This window comes from Bufo gargarizans, chromosome 8 (genome assembly GCF_014858855.1).
Source record: "Bufo gargarizans isolate SCDJY-AF-19 chromosome 8, ASM1485885v1, whole genome shotgun sequence".
Lineage (NCBI taxonomy): Eukaryota > Metazoa > Chordata > Amphibia > Anura > Bufonidae > Bufo > Bufo gargarizans.
The window spans coordinates 74,865,925-74,887,664 of NC_058087.1; the positions used below are offsets into that span (position 1 = coordinate 74,865,925).

At 44.1% G+C, this 21,740-nt stretch overlaps 1 protein-coding gene across 3 annotated transcripts in view; it reads left to right on the forward strand.

Moving 5' to 3' along the window:
• Nucleotides 1–21,740, forward strand: part of LOC122945132 (spindle pole body component 110-like) — an 87,092-nt gene that overhangs the window by 36,488 nt on the left and 28,864 nt on the right. For 2 of the 3 annotated variants that reach the window (XM_044304023.1, XM_044304022.1), the window contains 5 exons: nt 9,102–9,254; nt 11,433–11,510; nt 11,674–11,731; nt 19,305–19,438; nt 21,542–21,601. In XM_044304023.1, the coding sequence (XP_044159958.1) occupies nt 9,154–9,254; nt 11,433–11,510; nt 11,674–11,731; nt 19,305–19,438; nt 21,542–21,601 (431 nt within the window). In that variant the 5' untranslated portion in view covers nt 9,102–9,153. The remainder of the gene's footprint in view (nt 1–9,101; nt 9,255–11,432; nt 11,511–11,673; nt 11,732–19,304; nt 19,439–21,541; nt 21,602–21,740) is intronic. The other variant, XM_044304024.1, reaches the window with a different exon arrangement.

Consider the following 21,740-nt stretch of genomic DNA (forward strand, 5'->3'; position numbering starts at 1 on the left):
AACTGCCAAACAAAACTCAATATGGGTTGCCCTGATTCTGTAGTTTGCAGAAACACCCCATATGTAGTCGTAAACTACTGTTTGGCCGAACGGTAGCACATAGAAGGAGGGGAACACCATATGGGTTTTGGAAGGCAGATTTTGCAGGACTGGTTTTGTTTATACCATGTCCCATTTGAAGCCCCCTGTTGCACCCCTAGAATAGAAATTCCGAAAAAGTGACTCCATCTAAGAAAGTGCACCCCTCAAGGTATTCAAAACTGGTTTTACAAACTTTGTTAACCCTTTACGTGTTCCACAAGAGTTAATGGCAGATGGAGAAACAATTTTGGAATTTCTATTTTTGGGAAAATGTTCCATTTTAACCCTTACTTTATTTCTGAAAAAAAAATGGGTTACCAGCCAAACAAAACTCAATATGGGTTATCCTGATTCTGTAGTTTGCAGAAACACCCCATATGTGGTCGTAAACTACTATTTGGCTAAACGGCAGGACATAGAAGAAGGGGAATGCCATATGGTTTTTGGAAGGCAGATTTTGCTGGACTGGTTTATTTACACCATGTACCCTTTCAAGCCCCCTGATGCACCCCTAGAGTAGAAACTCCATAAAAGTGACCCCATCTAGGAAACTACGGGATAAGGTGGTTTGTTTTGGGACTATTTTAGGGTAAATATGATTTTTGGCTGCTCTATATTACACTTTTTTGAGGCAAGGTAACAAAAAATTTTAATTCTAAAATTGTTTCTACATTCGCTATTTAGTTTTGTGGAACACCTAAAGGGTTAACAAAGTTTGTAAAGTAACTTTTGAATACCTTGAGGGGTGTAGTTTTTTATATGGGGTCACTTTTTTGGAGTTTCTAGTCTAGGCTACATCAGGGGGGCTTCTAATGGGACATGGTGTAAATAAACCAGTCCATCAAAATCTGCCTTCCAGACTTCCGGTTCCGGCGCCATCATGGTGATATGCATCTAATCGCTCCTCCGTGAAGTAATACTCTGCACAAAACATTTCCCCTACACACCGAAGTTTTTTTTCGGAACCACCGACACTGGCTATATGGTGTCTCTATATGGAACGCTACATACGGAACATGGGGACCAGAAATAAAGCCAAAACAAGCTCCAGAAGCCGGCGGCGCAGGAAACAGATATGGCGGAGGAAAATCCTGTGGCGCCAGAAGACACTGACATGACAGAGTCCACTACTGCTGAATGCGAGGACTTGAGCGATGGTGGCAATCGCATTGATTATGTTAGATTAGCCATAGAAGTGGCAAAAAGGATTCTCCCATACCTGCAAGAATCACTTTCCAGCATGGTGGGAGTGACGCTTCAAGAACTACAACGCATCACTGCAGAACATGGCAGCAGGCTGGAAGTGGTTGAGCATAAAGCGCACGAGGTTGAGAGTTCATGCCACACATTACAAGTTAAACTCTATTCAATTCTGAGGGATCACAGATTCCTAAAAGAGAAAGTGGACGACCTTGAAAATCGCTCACGCAGGAGCAATCTGAGGATCGTGGGCTTACCGGAGACTGTCCCATTGCAGGAGCTTATTCGCATTTGTGAGCATGACAACCCAGAGGCTTTTGGAATACCTAATAAATGCAAAGCAGAAAGAGCACACAGGCTGGGCCCGGATATGCAGTCTGGGAAAGATGATAAAAATCCAAAGCTCCTTAGTGCTCTATCCCGATGGCCTAGACCGGTAATAGTTAAATATCTAGACTTAAAAGATAAAGTGGCAATCCTCAGATCTTACAAGAAGCGCAAGACGGCGTTAGAGATCAATGGACAGAAACTACTTATTTTCGGAGATTACTCTGTAGATGTCCAGAGGAAACGGAGAGAGGTCTCAGCAATATGTACAGTGCTATACGAAAATCACACTAGATTTGCGCTACTATACCCAGCTATTCTAAAGGTTTTCCAAGAAGATGGCACAGCGCTCACCTTTACATCGGCATAAGAAGCCAAAGATGCCCTAGGGATCCAAGTCCCACAACCATCATACAGAGGACCCCCAAAGATTGGAAAATCTGAACAGTTGAGTGAAACCGATTCAGGCTAGACATACTCCTGACAAGACGGGGAAGCATGGTTAAAGTCTACTTGGAGTCCTTGAGAGACATCCCGCTGGACTCAGGTTAATAATCGGTGGTAAAAGTACTCGATGGAGTCTGGACACTCTAATATCAGTTATTAAAGATGACAGCACTCACCACGCTGGACTCAAGTTAACAGGTTAAGAGAAATGATAAGAGGTTAAGAGTCACCAATATTCCACCATGTTGGAAAAAATGGAAGTCTTTAACAGACAAGGGAAGGTGCGCTATCATTCCCAGGCTGGTTATTAATACGTTTACTACGTTTACTTCAGTTTATGCTTACATGTCTAGATAGGCAATTTAGTAAGAGAGTTAAGGGGAGGAGGGGGGGGGGGAGTTGGGAGGGGTCTTGTTTGATGCTGTCAGGTTTTTACATCAAATGCTATGCTTCCACATTTCTTAGTGTGATAGTAGGAAAGTACCGTAGCGCCAAAGATAAAAATAATCGCAGCATAACAATATGCGGATAATAACGTGGAACGTGAAAGGACTGAAATCCCCTCAGAAGAGAATGAAAGTCCTGCGACACTTAAAACGACGTAAAGCAGATATTGCATTATTACAGGAGACGCATCTGAGTGTAGCAGAGTGCAATAGATTGCGTAAGTTGTGGGTGGGGGAACAATTTAGTTCTCCGGCTGTCCACTCTAAATCAGGGGTCATAACATTGATTTACCCTACGCAGCCCGGGAAGGCTATAAGGATGGAGAGGGGAGGATACTACAGGTGTGTCTGGATTCCCCTTCTGATGCTCTTAGTATTTACAATATATATGGACCAATTGAGGCCAATGTACCTTTTTATGCAGATCTGGGGAGTAGATTACAACTAGACAGTCATGCTCATCAAATAGTAGCTGGAGATATGAATGAGGTCTGTAATCTTCTTGAGGATAGGCGCAGAACACAAGGTAGAATGACTATACAGAGGAATAAGGACACGGCACTGATGCGGTTGTGTAAAACACATTCATTATGTGGCATCTGGAGGGCAAAGAATCCAGAAGGGAGAGAATTCACCCACTATTCCCACGCCCATGAGTCCTGGTCCAGATTAGATTACATCTTACTATCTCCCGCACTACACATTAGGGCAAAATCAATCTCCATAGAAGACCTAGTGATCTCGGATCACTCACCGGTTCTCCTTACATTGTCCGACACGATCCCCAGGGGAACGGATTATATTTGGAGATTTCCCTCAGCTTTAATAGGTAATGAGGAATTTGAATCCACCTTGTTTAATTGGTGGGAGGAATATATGCGCTTTAATGCTTCAACTGAAAATACTCAGGTGCTGTGGGATGCAGGCAAAGCAGTATTGAGAGGGAAAACAATAGCATATACAACATCTCTCAAAAAAAGGACATTAGAGAAGTTAAATAAATGTAGCCACAAATTGAAAGAGGCATGTACATTATTCCAAGCACTCCCTGACATGAAACACAAAAAGGCCTGGACACAGGCGAAAATAGAATATGAGGAGTGGATAAACAAAAAAGAAGCAATGTTCCAGACGAAATTTGAGGCCCAATTATTTAAATTTGGGAATAAAGCAGGGAAATTAATGGCATGCTTAGCAAAAGGACCGTACCAAAATAACCCAATTTTAGCCCTAAAAGACAGCAAGAGAATTACACGTACAATGCCTTCTGAAATTAGTGGGGTTCTAAAAGATTACTATACAGAGCTATATTCTAATCGCCCAAGGTGTGGGATATTGGCTGAGAAGTGGACACAGAATCATGTCATTACCCAAAATTAAGCAGGAAGATCTAGAAATATTAAATAAACCAATTACGCAGGAAGAAGTTATAGAGGCTATAAACCAGCTATCAAATAATAAAGCCCCACGTCCTGATGGTTATATAGCTGAGTTCTATAAAGTAATGAAAGAGAAGATAACACCAGTACTAGTGACTTTGTCAAATGGGTATATGTAAGGAAAACAGATGTCAGAATCAGCCAAAACTGCTTATATTAAAGTACTCCCGAAACCTGGAAAGGATTTACTATTGCCTGCTTCATATAGATCGATCTCTTTAATAAACGTGGATATAAAGTTAATATCCAAAATACTAGCTAGTAGATTGGCGAGATTGATGCCAGACCTTTTATCCACCGCCCAATCAGGATTTACACAAAATAGAGCCGCGGTCACAAATATTAGGAAGGTATTGGCGGTGTTGGATGACCTGAAGATGAGGCCTAGATTTGGCCAGTCCCCGGCCATAGTAACAATAGATGTTGGAAAAAGAGTTTGACAACGTGGCCTGGGACTGGCTGAATAGGGTTCTGGATGAGGTGAGATGAGGTGAGATGAGGGACCCTTCAGACAATACCTCTCAGTTCTATATAATTCACCCTTCGCACAAGTCTATACACCAGGATATCTGTCAACTAGATTTGATCTACAAAAAGGAACACGCCAGGGGTGCCCATTGTCTCCCTCGTTATTCAATTTAGCCATAGAACCCTTATCTAGAGCTATAGCCATCAACACAAGTATTAGAGGGATTAACATAGGAAATGAAGTAGTCAAGCATGCCTTATTTGCAGACTATTTATTGGTCTTTTTAGCACACCCCCACCACAATCTACCCAAGCTATTCGACCTTCTAGATAGCTTTGGATCAGTGTCAGGTTTTAAAGTGAACGTATCTAAATGTGAATTGTTATACCTCACTAATAATAGATGCTCTAAATTTAAGAAGGATATCCCAGTAAAAAATTGTGAACACTTCAATCAAATATTTGGGTATACACTTTGGGAAGAAGCCGGAATCTTTATACCTATTAAATTACCCAAAATGAATTACACGAATAAAAGCAGACTTAGAAAGATGGGTACATCTTCCACTCTCTTTGATGGGAAGATGTCACCTAATAAAAATGATACGTTTCCCACAACTTTTATACCAACTACAATCAATTCCGGTCTTATTGAAACACTCAGACATCAATGTCTTGCAGAGTGCCTTTCGTCAATTTATCTGGGCAGGTAAAAAAACGAGTGTGGCTCTAAAATCTCTTATGTACACAAAGGTTGAAGGGGGTTTGGGTTTCCCAGATATCCGACACTATAATATAGCAAGCCTGATGAGATATGGCATAGACTGGATTAGCGGCTCTTCCATATTCTCTAACTTCTCATTGGAAACACAGCTAGTGAGACCTTGGAGCCTCAATGCTCTATTACATACGCGATACTCAGCCTTTCCACCTGCCATTAAAAAGAGTGTACTAGTTAAGGACACAGTAGCGGCTTGGAAAACTGTCAGGAAGCTGTATAAACTCCCTTTTCTGCTCTCTAAGTATTTGTCTCCATGGCATCACCCAGAATTCCAACCAGGATCTGTAAACAAACACTTCCTGGAATGGAAGAGTAAAGGGATATTCACAGTGAAAGACTCGTGGGATAAACAGAAGTCACAATATTATCCCTTTGCTGAGCTACAAAGACTGTATGGTTTAGACTCAAAACATTATCTGGCCTATCACCAGATCAAAAGGTATTTAAAAGATAGACTGCTGAATACTTTGCCAGAATTTACTCAAAATGACTTTGATGACATGTTATCCCCTAGGCATGGTAAACCCTCCATTGCCTTCCTTTATAGAGAGGTGAGGAAAACACTCTTCTCTAATACAGGAGATACTCTCTTTAAAAAATGGACAGGAGATACTACAATAAATTTAACTACTGATGATGTGTTGAGGGGTTGGAATAATGTGCAGAGAGCAGTGTCAAGTGAAATATGGAGAGAGACCCACTTTAAGCTCATTCATAGGGCAATATACGGCACAAATGAAATGACTAAAGGTGAGAGGTTGACGGCTTGCCCTAAATGTTTGCTTCCAAAAGCAACACTATATCACAGCATGTGGGAATGTAAAAAGATCGGTAATTTTTAGGAAAATATAGCAAGAGAACTAAACGATAAATTAAAAACAAACCTAGCCGTAACACCGAGAGAATTGCTATTTCAAGCAACTAGTCCTCGAGTCCCCTTAGCAGCCCATGTAGCTCTATTGGCAGCAAAAAAAATGTATTTTATCACATTGATTTGTATCAGTGTTGCCGTCATTAACTGAGGTGATAAATCTTACGAAAAAATGTATACTTGCTGATAAATGGATGGCAGACAGAGAGGGGAAAAAAGCTACAAAGGGATATCACGCAAAGTGGCTTACATTCATACTTTCCGTTCTCCCTGGGGACTCGGCTAGTGAATTGATCTGAAGACCGAAATAGGTTTCAAGAGATGTAAATACATATATGTGCTTACTGCTATATATACAGGAAAAGAAGATAGGAAAGCACGTGGTGGGCATAGAGATTGTATACATAAATCAAAAAGTTATATTGTGCAATTTTTTGTCGCAGCATATAGGGAAGGGGGGAGCATTAGGAATTGGGGAAATAAATGATTGTGTATGATTATTGTACTTTATGTTAATCAAACATTATGTATCATATACCTGTTATGTACTTAATACATTTATATGAAAACTGAATAAAAACCAGGTTTAAAAAAAAAAACTGCTTTCCAGAAACCATATGGCGTTCCCTTCGTTCTATGCCCTGCCATTTACGACCACATATGGGATGTTTCTGCAAACTACGGAATTAGGCCAATAAATATTTAGCTTTGTTTGGCTGTTAACCCTTGTTTATTACTGTAAAAAAAGGATTCAAATGAAAATTTTGCCAAAAAATTGGTGTTTTGGCACCGTTTTTATTTTATATTTTTAACGCTGTTTATCTGAGGGGTTTGGTCAAATGTTCTTTTAATAGGGCAGATTTTTACGGACGCGGCGATACCTAATATGTCTTCATTTTAAAATGTATTTAGATTTTACACTATATTATCATTTTAGGAACCCAAAAAATTATTTTTGTATCTCCATAGCCTGGGAGCTACAGTGTTTTATTTTTTTTGTTGTTGGGCGACTATCTCGTTTTTTGAGGAATGAGATGGCGGTTTTATTGGCACTAATTGGAGGTTCATATGACATTTTGATCGCTCGCTATTACACTTTTTGTGATGTTAGGTGACAAAAAATGGCTTTTTTTGGCACGTTTTATTTTTATTTTTTTAACGCTATTCATCCGGGAGGGTTGGGTTAAATGTTATTTTTATAGAGAAGATTTTTACGGATGCGGCGTTCCCCAATATGTATGGCTCTCAGACTTTGGAGAAACTAAGCAGGCATCCTCAAACTGCTGCCCTCCAGATGTTGCAAAACTACAATTCCCACCATGCCCTGCCTGGCATGCTGGGAGTTATAGTTTTACAACATTTACAAAATTGTTTCCGTGTCTCCAAAGTCTGAGAGCCATAGTTTTTTATGTTCTCTAGGGGACTGTTGGGGATTATAAAATGTAGTACTCCATGGAAGTGTGATACTCCCTGAAGCAATCAATAACGCAGAGGCCTGGATGATCGGGGCAAGTGTCACATTGAGTGGTGGTGTCCTTCCGTATCCCCCTCTTGTGACACACTCTGCATCTTTTTTGGGTTCGTCCCTTCTTTCCAGTATGGGGGACCACACCTGGAAAATGTTGGCCAGGGACGATCCGGGCGCCTCCAATTCCCGAGGTACTCCGGCCTGTTCTTTCCCGGTCTGTAAAAATCAGGTCCTTGAGGACTGCCTCATAGAATTGGAGGAATGTCCCTGTGCTGCCAGCTCTTCTGAATAGTACAAAACAGTTGTACCAAGTAGACCGCAACTTTTTTGTACCATGCCAGGGTTTTGCGCATGACATTATATGGCTTGAGGACTTGATCAGAGAGATCAACTCCTCCCATATACCGATTTGTAGTCGACGATACAATCGGGCTTGAGGACCGTTGCCGCGGGACCTCACACAGGGACAGGGGTGATGCCATTACCGTGGATTGTGGACAGCATAAGGACATCCCTCTTGTCCTTATACCTGACCAGTAACACGTTTCCACTGGTAAGTTATCCACGTACAAGTGGTAACCCTTATCTAGCAGTGGGTACATCAGGTCTCACATTAGTTTCCCGCTAACACCCAGAGTGGGGGGACATTCTGGGGGTTGAATACGAGAATCTCGCCCCTTGTACACACAAAATTTGTAAGTGTACCCTGAGGTACTCTCACAAATTTTGTACAGCTCCACACCATACCTCGCCTGCTTAGTGGGAATGTATTGGCGGAAACTGAGTCTCCCCTTGAACGCAAGGAGAGACTCATCAACCGCAACCTCCCTTCCAGGTATGTAGGCCTGCGCAAATTTGGCCCCGAAGTGATCGATGACCGGCCGTATCTTATCAGCTCGGGGGGGACATGCTGCATTATCTGAATAATGCAGACATTTCCTGATGGCCTCAAACTGGTAGAGGACGTCCCCACTCCAGTATTGCCTGACACAGTTTTTTTTGCACTAGGCCCATGTGCAGCACGAGGCCCCAAAATATCCTCATCTCGGCTGCACTGACCGGCATCCAGCCACCGGGTCTAGCCAAATAGGAGCCCGGGTGCTGAGCAACGAACTGTTGGGCATACAGGTTCGTCTGCTCCACCATCAGATTCACAAATGGGTCACTGAAAAAAAAAACTAAAAAAGTCCATTTCAGTGAACCCCACTGTGGGAATCTGGATTCCTGGATTGCCAACAAAATCCGTAATCTCGGGCTCAAAATCCACTGGGGGACACCAGCTAAGTTCACCGGCAGGGGGCTCCGGTGGGCTCATTTGGTGGAATGATTTCAGCGGGCATCCTGTTCCGATTAACCCCCGCCGCGCCACAATCGTGTTTTAAACCCATGACTTACCGGTACGTCATGTGTCCGTAAGGGGTTAAGAGCAGCAGGATACGGAACATGCAAGGAATGGATAATAGTTTGTGTTTTTTTAACTCATACAATCAAGGTTCCCAACCAAAAGAAAAGATTTGAATTAGGACTGGAATATAATATATATTAATACAATAATCATATCTCTTGTTCACAGGTTGTATGTCCATCTTTACTATACATCCTAATTCTTATTAGCTGACAGTACCATGGCCACCTATACTGGATTTCCGTTCAATTATTTGAGCTCAGGGTCTACAAATGGAAGCTCTCCTAAGGAAATGTACAGTGGGAGCAGACATAGACCACGGTAATAAATCAAATATAGATATGGGTTTTGGGAAGTCTATTTATAGGCTCCATTATAGGTCTAAGGAGGACTATGTACTACTGCTGAATCTCTTCTGATAACTTTATCAAGGAACAATAGAAAAATGGGGAGCTCTGGAGCGACACTACCTCCATAGACAGTACAGCCTTGAAATCAGCAATGTGACACTTTATTAGTGGTTGTCTCTGCAATGTGTTTTGGGGTTGTACCTGTCCCTTCTTCAGGTAGTAAACAACATAACATTAAACTGTTATGTTGTTAAGCACCTGATGAAGGGACCGGTACAATCCCAAAACGCTTTGCAGAAACAACCATCAATAAACAATTCAAAACTTAGACCCTAAATACGACCCAGGATTAATTCAAATTTTCAGATCCAATAGCCAAAGGCTATCTTTTTCCTGTTTCAGGCCATTTATTGTGTGTTAAAACATAACATTTCATGTATATTGCTAAAACCAATAGTGATGTTACCCAATAAGCTAACTGCATTAAAAGTTGAAGATGACCATATGAGTGTTTTCTTTTTTGCAATACATTTTTTTTGGACTAGGGCCAATGTTGTTTTTGTTTTTTTGTGTAAAAGTTTTAGGAAATATAGATAAATAACTGGCCAAAGATAAGCATAGGGTCATCTAAGGCTTGACACAATATTACTATACTAGGCTATTATTCTCATTCACACGATGATGTGTATTTTGTGGTCCACAAACCATGTATGGGCAAAATACAGATACCATCTGTGTGTCATCAGCATTTTTTTTTGCAGACCCATTGACTTCAATGGGTAGGTGGACTGCATTTTGCATACCAGAATAGGACATGTTGTATAATTTGTGGAACAGACAAATGGAGTCATCTGTATGCTGTCGGAATCTGTATGTCCATTTTGCATATTATAGAACATGTCCTATTCTGGTCTGCAAAATGCAATCCACCAACCCATTGAAGTTAATGGATCTGCAAAAAAATGTAGATGGCACACAAACGTTATTTGTATTTTGCAGATCCGCAATTTGCTGACTGCAAAATATGTACGTCGTGTTCATGAGGCCTATGACTTCTTTCCAGTTGTTTGCTAATGATGGCCTCTAGAGTACATCATGTTGGTATTATTTTTAGGGTCCATTCACACGTCTGCAAAATGGGTCGGCATCCGTTCTGTAATCTTGCGGAACAGGTGCGGATCCATTTATTTTCAATGGGGCTGAAATGTACTGTCCGCATTTGCTAATCCGCACCTCTGTTCCGCAAAAAAATAGAACATGTCCTATTCTTGTCCACAAATGCTGACAAGAAAAGGCATTTTCTATCAGTGATGGTCAGTTCACAGTGTTGGCCAGCGAACACATGCGGGCTGCCATCTTTAGTAAGGTAGACTCACCTGTCCAGGGATGCACAGGTGAGCCCTTACCTGTGCCGGGAGCCGGTCTGAAATTAAATGCGGTCACCGGGAGCAGGCAGTTCCGAGAACAGCCTGCTCACCTGTGCATCCCCGGATGGGTGAGTCTACCTTACTAAAGATGGCAGCCCGCATGTGTTCGGTAGCGAACACTGCAAACTGACCATCACTGATAGAAAATGCCGTCACCGGGAGCAGGCAGTTCCGAGAACAGCCCAATGAAGGCCCCCTGCAGCTGTTCTCAGAACTGCCTGCGCCTGGTGACTGCATTTAACCTCAGACCGGCTCCCGGCACAGGTAAGGGCTCACCTGTGCATTGCCGGATGGGTGAGTCTACCTTACTAAAGATGGCAGTCCGCATGTGTTCGCTGGCAAACACTGCAAACTGACCATCACTGTTCTATGAGAGTGCCAGCGATGTGCGTTCGCAAAATGTGGAACGCACATTGCCGGTGTCTTGCGGATCAGCAAAACACATACGGACGTGTGAATGGACCCTAACAGAACACTGAAAATTCTCCCTTGGAGAAAGATTTTCTTCATCCTTTTGTGGGGATTCATACAAATATTTTACAAGAACACTGTGGAGGGGAGTGCATGCCACCCTCCCGACATATGGTTATATTGGCACACTTAATTGTATACTTTTTTGTCAAGGCATCTTGACAAAAATACTTAATAATATTCAGTATACAGTAGAAATCCATATCATATCTATAAACTGTTTCTGAATCTATAAAGTTATTTTTCTGAAGGACATCTCCTCCCACATTTTCTACATTAAGAGATCCTGGAAGAGATCAGTTGTCTGCTAAATCATCTTCTCATAGCAAGTACGTCCAGTAGTTGCATTATTTATACGTCCAAGCTGATTGCATTATTTGATTATTGTTCAGTTGTTTATAGACATGTAGATTGATTTTTGATAGATTCAAAATACATTTCCTAATTTGTTCATGTTGTAAAGGTTCTTATTCTCATTATTTCTTTACGCAGAAAGTGGACGTGCGCAAGACTTTCTGGCACAAGAACTAAAAGTCGGGGATCCCCTGAAGTTAGTTTGATTACTCCTACTCAGCAATACAGTATGATCACGAACCTCTTTCCCTACAGCTCACAAAAAAATGGGTTAATAGGTAGAGTTGAGCGAACACCTGGATGTTCGGGTTCGAGAAGTTCGGCCGAACTTCCCGGAAATGTTCGGGTTCGGGATCCGAACCCGATCCGAACTTTGTCCCGAACCCAAACCCCATTGAAGTCAATGGGGACCCGAACTTTTCGGTACTAAAAAGGCTGTAAAACAGCCCAGGAAAGGGCTAGAGGGCTGCAAAAGGCAGCAACATGTAGGTAAATCCCCTGCAAACAACTGTGGATAGGGAAATGAATTAAAATAAAAATTAAATAAATAAAAATTAACCAAAATCAATTGGAGAGAGGTCCCATAGCAGAGAATCTGGCTTCACGTCACCCACCACTGGAACAGTCCATTGTCAGATATTTAGGCCCAGGCACCCAGGCAGAGGAGAGAGGTCCCGTAACAGAGAATCTGTCTTCATGTCAGCAGAGAATCAGTCTGCATGTCATAGCAGAGAATCAGGCTTCACGTCAGCCACCACTGCAACAGTCCATTGTCATAAATTTAGGCCAAGCACCCAGGCAGAGGAGAGAGGTCCCGTAACAGACAATCTGGCTTCATGTCAGCAGAGAATCAGTCTTCATATCATAGCAGAGAATCAGGCTTCACGTCAGCCACCAATGCAACAGTCCATTGTCAGATATTTAGGCCCAGCACCCAGGCAGAGGAGAGAGGTCCCGTAACAGACAATCAGGCTTCACGTCAACCACCAGTGCAACAGTCCATTGGCATATATTTAGGCCCAGCACCCAGGCAGAGGAGAGAGGTCCCGTAACAGAGAATCTGGCTTCATGTCAGCAGAGAATTAGTCTGCATGTCATAGCAGAGAATCAGGCTTCACGTCACCCAACATTGGAACAGTCCATTGGCATATATTTAGGCCCCGGCACCCAGACAGAGGAGAGGTTCATTCAAATTTGGGTAGCCTCGCAATATAATGGTAAAATGAAAATAAAAATAGGATTGAATGAGGAAGTGCCCTGGAGTACAATAATATATGGTTAAGGGGAGGTAGTTAATGTCTAATCTGGACAAGGGACGGACAGGTCCTGTGGGATCCATGCCTGGTTCATTTTTATGAACGTCAGCTTGTCCACATTGGCTGTAGACAGGCGGCTGCGTTTGTCTGTAATGACACCCCCTGCCGTGCTGAATACACGTTCAGACAAAACGCTGGCCGCCGGGCAGGCCAGCACCTCCAAGGCATAAAAGGCTAGCTCTGGCCACGTGGACAATTTAGAGACCCAGTAGTTGAATGGGGCCGAACCATCAGTCAGTACGTGGAGGGGTGTGCACACGTACTGTTCCACCATGTTAGTGAAATGTTGCCTCCTGCTAACACGTTGCGTATCAGGTGGTGGTGCAGTTAGCTGTGGCGTGTTGACAAAAGTTTTCCACATCTCTGCCATGCTAACCCTGCCCTCAGAGGAGCTGGCCGTGACACAGCTGCCTTGGCGACCTCTTGCTCCTCCTCTGCCTTGGCCTTGGGCTTCCACTTGTTCCCCTGTGACATTTGGGAATTCTCTCAGTAGCGCGTCTACCAACGTGCGCTTGTACTCGCGCATCTTCCTATCACGCTCCAGTGCAGGAAGTAAGGTGGGCACATTGTCTTTGTAGCGTGGATCCAGCAGGATGGCAACCCAGTAGTCCGCACACGTTAAAATGTGGGCAACTCTGCTGTCGTTGCGCAGGCACTGCAGCATGTAGTCGCTCATGTGTGCCAGGCTGCCCAGGGGTAAGGACAAGCTGTCCTCTGTGGGAGGCGTATCGTCATCGTCCTGCCTTTCCCCCCAGCCACGCACCAGTGATGGACCCGAGCTGCGTTGGGTGCCACCCCGCTGTGACCATGCTTCATCCTCATCCTCCTCCACCTCCTCCTCATCCTCGTCCTCCTCGTCCTCCAGTAGTGGGCCCTGGCTGGCCACATTTGTACCTGGCCTCTGCTGTTGCCAAAAACCTCCCTCTGAGTCACTTCGAAGAGACTGGCCTGAAAGTGCTAAAAATGACCCCTCTTCCTCCTCCTCCTCCTCCTCCTCCTCCTGGGCCACCTCCTCTTCCATTATCGCCCTAAGTGTTTTCTCAAGGAGACATAGAAGTGGTATTGTAACGCTGATAACGGCGTCATCGCCACTGGCCATGTTGGTGGAGTACTCGAAACAGCGCAACAGGGCACACAGGTCTCGCATGGAGGCCCAGTCATTGGTGGTGAAGTGGTGCTGTTCTGTAGTGCGACTGACCCGTGCGTGCTGCAGCTGAAACTCCACTATGGCCTGCTGCTGCTCGCACAGTCTGTCCAGCATGTGCAAGGTGGAGTTCCACCTGGTGGGCACGTCGCATATGAGGCGGTGAGCGGGAAGGCCGAAGTTACACTGTAGCGCAGACAGGCGAGCAGCAGCAGGATGTGAACGCCGGAAGCGCGAACAGACGGCCCGCACTTTATGCAGCAGCTCTGACATGTCGGGGTAGTTGTGAATGAACTTCTGCACCACCAAATTCAGCACATGCGCCAAGCAAGGGATGTGCGTCAAACTGGCTAGTCCCAGAGCTGCAACAAGATTTCGCCCATTATCACACACCACCAGGCCGGGCTTGAGGCTCACCGGCAGCAACAACTCGTCGGTCTGTTGTTCTATACCCTGCCACAACTCCTGTGCGGTGTGGGGCCTGTCCCCCAAACATATGAGTTTCAGAATGGCCTGCTGACGTTTACCCCGGGCTGTGCTGAAGTTGGTGGTGAAGGTGTGTGGCTGACTAGATGAGCAGGTGGAAGAAGAGGAGGAGGAAGTCGAGTAGGAGGAGGTGGCAACAGGAGGCAAAGAATGTTGCCCTGCGATCCTTGGCGGCGGAAGGACGTGCGCCAAACAGCTCTCCGCCTGGGGCCCAGCTGCCACTACATTTACCCAGTGTGCAGTTAGGGAGATATAGCGTCCCTGGCCGTGCTTACTGGTCCACGTATCTGTGGTTAGGTGGACCTTGCCACAGATGGCGTTGCGCAGTGCACACTTGATTTTATCGGATACTTGGTTGTGCAGGGAAGGCACGGCTCTCTTGGAGAAGTAGTGCCGGCTGGGAACAACATACTGTGGGACAGCAAGCGACATGAGCTGTTTGAAGCTGTCTGTGTCCACCAGCCTAAATGACAGCATTTCATAGGCCAGTAGTTTAGAAATGCTGGCATTCAGGGCCAGGGATCGAGGGTGGCTAGGTGGGAATTTACACTTTCTCTCAAATGTTTGTGAGATGGAGAGCTGAACGCTGCCGTGTGACGTGGTTGAGATGCTTGGTGACGGAGGTGGTGGTGGTGTTGGTGGTACATCCCCTGTTTGCTGGGCGGCAGGTGCCAACGTTCCTCCAGAGGAAGAGGCCGAGGCGGCAGCAGCAGAAGAGGCCGAGGCGGCAGCAGCAGAAGAGGTAGCAGGGGGAGCCTGAGTGACTTCCTTGGTTTTAAGGTGTTTACTCCACTGCAGTTCATGCTTGTCATGCAGGTTGTGCTCAGGTTCAGAACGTTAATGCCTCGCTTCAGGCTCTGATGGCACAGCGTGCAAACCACTCGGGTCTTGTCGTCAGCACATTGTTTGAAGAAGTGCCATGCCAGGGAACTCCTTGAAGCTGCCTTTGGGGTGCTCGGTCCCAGATGGCGGCGGTCAGTAGCAGGCGGAGTCTCTTGGCGGCGGGTGTTCTGCTTTTGCCCACTGCTCCCTCTTTTGCTACGCTGTTGGCTCGGTCTCACCACTGCCTCTTCCTCCGAACTGTGAAAGTCAGTGGCACGACCTTCATTCCATGTGGGGTCTAGGACCTCATCGTCCCCTGCATCGTCTTCCACCCAGTCTTGATCCCTGACCTCCTGTTCAGTCTGCACACTGCAGAAAGACGCAGCAGTTGGCACCTGTGTTTCGTCATCATCAGAGACGTGCTGAGGTGGTATTCCCATGTCCTCATCATCAGGAAACATAAGTGGTTGTGTGTCAGTGCATTCTATGTCTTTCACCGCTGGGGAAGGGCTAGGTGGATGCCCTTGGGAAACCCTGCCAGCGGAGTCTTCAAACAGCATAAGAGACTGCTGCATAACTTGAGGTTGAGACAGTTTCCCTGGTATGCATGGGGGTGATGTGACAGACTGATGGGGTTGGTTTTCAGGTGCCATCTGTGCGCTTTCTGCAGAAGACTGGGTGGGAGATAATGTGAACGTGCTGGATCCACTGTCGGCCACCCAATTGACTAATGCCTGTACCTGCTCAGGCCTTACCATCCTTAGAACGGCATTGGGCCCCACCATATATCGCTGTAAATTCTGGCGGCTACTGGGACCTGAGGTAGTTGGTACACTAGGACGTGTGGATGTGGCAGAACGGCCACGTCCTCTCCCAGCACCAGAGGGTCCACTAACACCACCACGACCATGTCCACGTCCGCGTCCCTTACTAGATGTTTTCCTCATTGTTATCGTTCACCACAACAACAAAAATATTATTTGGCCCAATGTATTGTATTCAAATTCAGCTGAATATAAATTTGAGGCCTAGTATTTAGGCGCTGCGTGACCGGTATAGATTTACTGACAGAATTAGACTTGGAAATGCACAGTAGCGTGTGTGTGAAGTTATTCTGAATGACCCTATGTGCACCTTGAATATTATATACCCTTTTAGGGATAGATTTCAAATAGCTCTGATACAGCAGAAACCACTAAATTAGGAAATTGCTAAATTGGGAATTGTTTTTCAACCCAGAACAAAAAATGTGCTTTGACGGACACTAAATAACTTGCCCAGCCAGAACAGTACAGCGGTAACGACAGATTTAGTGGGATATAAATTTGAGGCCTAGTATTTAGGCGCTGGGTGACCGGTATGGATTTACTGACAGAATTAGACTGGGATATGGCCAAAAAATAACCACACTATTGCTGGTTAAATGCACTTGGTGTGACAGCTTGACCAACCACACTACTGAGGGTTAAATGCACTTGGTGACGGGCGCAGCTTGCCCCTGATGTAGTATATGGCCAAAAAATAAACAGACTATTGCTGGTTAAATGCACTTGGTGTGACAGCTTCACCCTGATGTAGGCTTTAGCCAAAAAACAACCACACCATTGAGGGTTAAATGCACTTGGTCGCAGCTTGTGCTGGCGCACCACAAGACACAAAATGGCCGCCGATCACCCCAGAAAAAAGTGACTGACAAACGGTCTGGGCAGCCCAAAAACAGTGAGCAATTGAGTATCAGCAGCTCAATGATGCACAGCTGCAGATCGATCGATTAATCAAGTCCTTTGGAGGAGTTAATCTGCCTAATCTCGCCCTACTGTCGCAGCCGCAACCTCTCCCTACGCTAATCAGAGCAGAGTGACGGGCGGCGCTATGTGACTCCAGCTTAAATAGAGGCTGGGTCACATGGTGCTCTGGCCAATCACAGCCATGCCAAAAGTAGGCATGGCTGTGACGGCCTCTTGGGGCAAGTAGTATGACGCTTGTTGATTGGCTGCTTTGCAGCCTTTCAAAAAGCGCCAAGAAAGCGTCACAAAAGCGCCAAGAAAGCGACGAACACCGAACCCGAACCCGGACTTTTACGAAAATGTCCGGGTTCGGGTCCGTGTCACGGACACCCCAAAATTCGGTACGAACCCGAACTATACAGTTCGGGTTCGCTCATCCCTATTAATAGGGTTTCCTACAAGTGGACATTTAAAGTCTATGTACACCTTCGGAGGCGATTTGTTGTTTTTGATTGCATTTTACTCATTTTTGGCTAAAAATCTTTTATTTTTCAATTGGCTTTTAAGCTGTTCTGTCACAAAGAGTTAACTGTTTTTCTAGCTGTGTGACTGGTACTTTCACTATCACTCATCTAATAAACCTTATCTCTAAACTACTAAGAGGTAAACTACTAAGGCTACTTTCACACTAGCGTTCGATCGGATCCGTTCTGAACGGATCCGATCATAATAATGCAGACGGAGGCTCCGTTCAGAACGGATCCGTCTGCATTATTTTAGCATATAACAGCTAAGTGTGAAAATAGCCTCGTACGGATCCGTCCAGACTTTCAATGTAAAGTCAATGGGGGACGGATCCGCCTGAAGATTGAGCCATATTGTGGCATCTTCAAACGGATCCGTCCCCATTGACTTACATTGTAAGTCTGGACGGATCCGCACGCCTCCGCACGGCCAGGCGGGCACCCGAACGCTGCAAGCAGCGTTCAGCTGTCCGCCTGTCCGTGCGGAGGTGAGCGGAGCGGAGGCTGAACGCCGCCAGACTGATGCAGTCTGAGCGGATCCGCTCCATTCAGACTGCATCAGGGCTGGACGGCTGCGTTCGGGTCCGCTCGTGAGCCCCTTCAAACGGAGCTCACGAGCGGACCGACGAACGCTAGTGTGAAAGTAGCCTAACACTTATTTAGGCCACATTCTTATCAGCAAGATAAGAACTGAGCTATAATGATTGTTCATAATGTCAGAGAGCAGAGATACTGTCTGCTCCCCAACTGAAAAGAGAGAAAATCCAAAGGCTGATAGTAGAGCATCTCATCTATGTGCAGAAAAAAGGACTCCATATTTTTTTTAAATAAAGACCAATTTAAAAAAAAATATTTTTAGCTCAAAATGAATACAATGCATTAATAAAAAAATAAAAAATTGCCCCCAAAGGTGTATATAGCCTTTGACAATATAGTAGATAGATGGCTGATTTCTGGGGCACCATTGATCACTAGCAGTGGACAAGCAAGTTCCCTGCTTTTCTACCCAATGTCTATGGGACTAAATTGGTGTGTAGATCCGCAACATGTACAACTGCAAATCTGTGGCAGAAATCAATGTCAGAATACTCCTGTATGAATATATCTTTATACATCAAGTTCAGGAGATCTGCTGCTTGGAGAGGGACAACATTTCCTGAAAATGGAGGTATTAGGAAATGTTCCTCCTTTTCCTTAGATCAAAAATTGTACGGAAAAGGGTTATTATTAGGGTTTTGTTAGAATTGGATCTGCCAGAACTGATATCAGACTGGTATGTCTTAACCCTGCATACCTGCAGACACATGATATATTATAGCTTTATAGTGATAAGGAGACGGTTACTGTGCTGCAACCTTATTTACAATAGGAATAATTGGAGCACGCTGAGATTTCTGTATGTTTATTATGTAGAAACAGTGCAGTGTTTCACATAATAACTACATGTGTGTGTACCCAGACCAGTGCCAGTCAAGAAGGTAGAAATGTAATTACATTGCTGTGGCAACTCATTGTATGCCCAATTATGCAACCTGCCAATTACAATAACATGAGCTGTTTGGTGATGCACTTCCTTGTATACATTTCTTGTATGAATAAGTGGCTTCTTGTTTGCCAAATTGCTAAAGTTCTTGTATTACTAATCGATTATACGTTTTATAAAAACAGGAGGATCATTTTGAAAGATTTTCCAGATGTTTTTCATGTTTAATCCGTAATGATTTATCTAGAACGTTTCCTCCATTTTTAGACTGACAAATACCAGGTCATATCACCCGGTTATAGCATCAAGCGCTCCAAGGACTGTATTGAAGTCAGACTTGAAGAGCAGGTTTTTAGAAGAGTTGAGACACCAGAAGATGCAGAGCTGCCTCCCAAGACTAGGTAATGTTAAAAAATGGGAAAAGTTTAGCTTAAAAATACTGGTCAAATCTATAAGAGGACCGCCACCTCAACTAATATTCTCATATACCAATGTATAGAATGACATAATCATGTCAGTGTAATAATAAAGAATTCCCTTGCGTACTGTATTCCTGATTTCACTGGCCTACCTACATTATGTTTAAAGGGACACCTCTATCAGAAAGGGGTACTTTTTTAATTCAATATTCATAAAAAACAAATTTTTATAATCTTTGCCTGTTTTCCTTTTTTATTTCAGCAGTAAAATACCATTCAAAATGAAATACAAAATACTATCCTCCTTTTACAGTCAGCATAGAGAGATAAGACTCCTGTACAAATGAGTAACCTATTGTTATTTTACTGCTGCAGTGAAGGGTAGATGTTATCTGTTAGTATAACAGTAGACTGTAGAATTAGGATAATAGCATGACAGCTCTAGAGTTCTCTTGATAGGCCTAGCTTCTCACAGAAGAGCATTGCACTTATCAGTGTAATGTGTAATTCTACAGAAGGCTCACTGATCAGAGTGAATGGTCTGATGAAGAAAGTGAAGCAAAGCCAAACAAAAGAGGAAATTAAAAGGGTTTTCTGAGATTTTAATACGGATGACCGATCCAATGGATAGGTCATCAGTAACTGATCGGTGGGGGTCCAATACCCAGGATCCCCACAGATCAACTGTTTGAGAAGACAACAATGCTCCTGTCGGTGATATGGCCTTCTCCGTGCTTACCAAGCTCAGCGCTCTACAATGTATAGCGGCTATGTTTGGTATCGCAGCTCAGCTCCATTCACTTCTATGGGGCTGAGCTGCTCCTAGGCCATGTGATTAATAAACAAGTTGTCACTGGTCTAGGGAAAGCAGAGAGAAGGCTGCGGCACTTCTGCAAGCACCAATCAGATACCGATGGCCTATTCAGAGGATAGGTCATCAGTATTATGGATCTTGAAAAACCCCTTTAAAGAGCCAGGACAGGAAGTAGAATACATAGAGTCACTTCGAAAAAATTCTATCCAGAAAACCACCATCATGTTTTAGAAAAAAATAAAATAAAATTACATGAAATATTCACATATAGGCTGTTAAAAAGTGATAAAGGTTTGATGGTAGTGTCCCTTAAAAGGGCATCTGTCAGCAGATTTGTACCGATGACACTGGCTGACCTGTTACATGTGCACTTGGCAGCTGAAGGCATCTCTGTTGGTCCCATGTTCATATGTGCCTTCATTGCTGAGAAAAATTATGTTTTAATTTATGCAAATGAGCCTCTAGGAGCAATGGAGGCGTTGTCAGTACACCTAGAGGCTCTGCTCTCTCTGCAACTGCCGCACCCTCTGCACTTTGATTGATAGGGCTGGGCAGGAGTGATCACGTTTACACTGCCTGTTCCTGTCAATCAAAATGCAGAGGGCAGTTACAGAGAGAGCAGAGTCGCTAGGTATAATGACAACACCCTCGTTGCTCCTAGAGGCTCATTTCCATACATTAAAACTTCATATTTCTCAGCAATGAGGACACATATGAACATGGGACTAACAGAGATGCCTTCAGCCGCCAAGCGCACATGTAACCGGTCAGCCGGTGTCATAGGTACAAGTAACTTGACATCCACTCAGTGCTGTTTTGTTTATTTATTTATTTTTCACAAAGCAAGCAGTGATAGTAAAGGAGGGGGATTGTATAGTAAAGATTCTACTCCTCTCTCTTTTTAAGCCACTCCTATTTTTATTTTATTTTTTCCTAAAACTGCGTAAAAACGGCATGAAGACATCACATGTGAACGCACCTTGAGTCATAAATGTCGTTGCTACTCAATGCAATTATTCATGAATAGAAAAAATAATCCAAGGAGTTACACATACGTACGATTTGCCATATAGTATTTTGCTGGTGTTCCACCCTATTCTCTGGTCAATTTTCATCCTGTTGAATAAAAATAAGATGCAGTACATTACTTACTTAAAAATCAACGTCACAGCTTTGAGTCCAGCTGGCCATCTTCTCTGGCCTAGGTGAAATATATAGCCAGTTACTGTAATCTAGTGTATGGTCCAAATGCTAAATTGTGACTTCCACAGATTTACCGAACAGGCAAGCATGCAGAAGCCAAAAAAGAGGGAGAAATCACCAAAGGGAAGGTAGGAATCTGTGCAATTGACCAACAACCTTAGCTATTATAGGATAACATGCACATGTTCTAATATACTGTATAGATGTATATGTGGGTTTCATAGCATTTGTAGGATATGCCATCACTTAGTGGGGGTCTGACTGCTG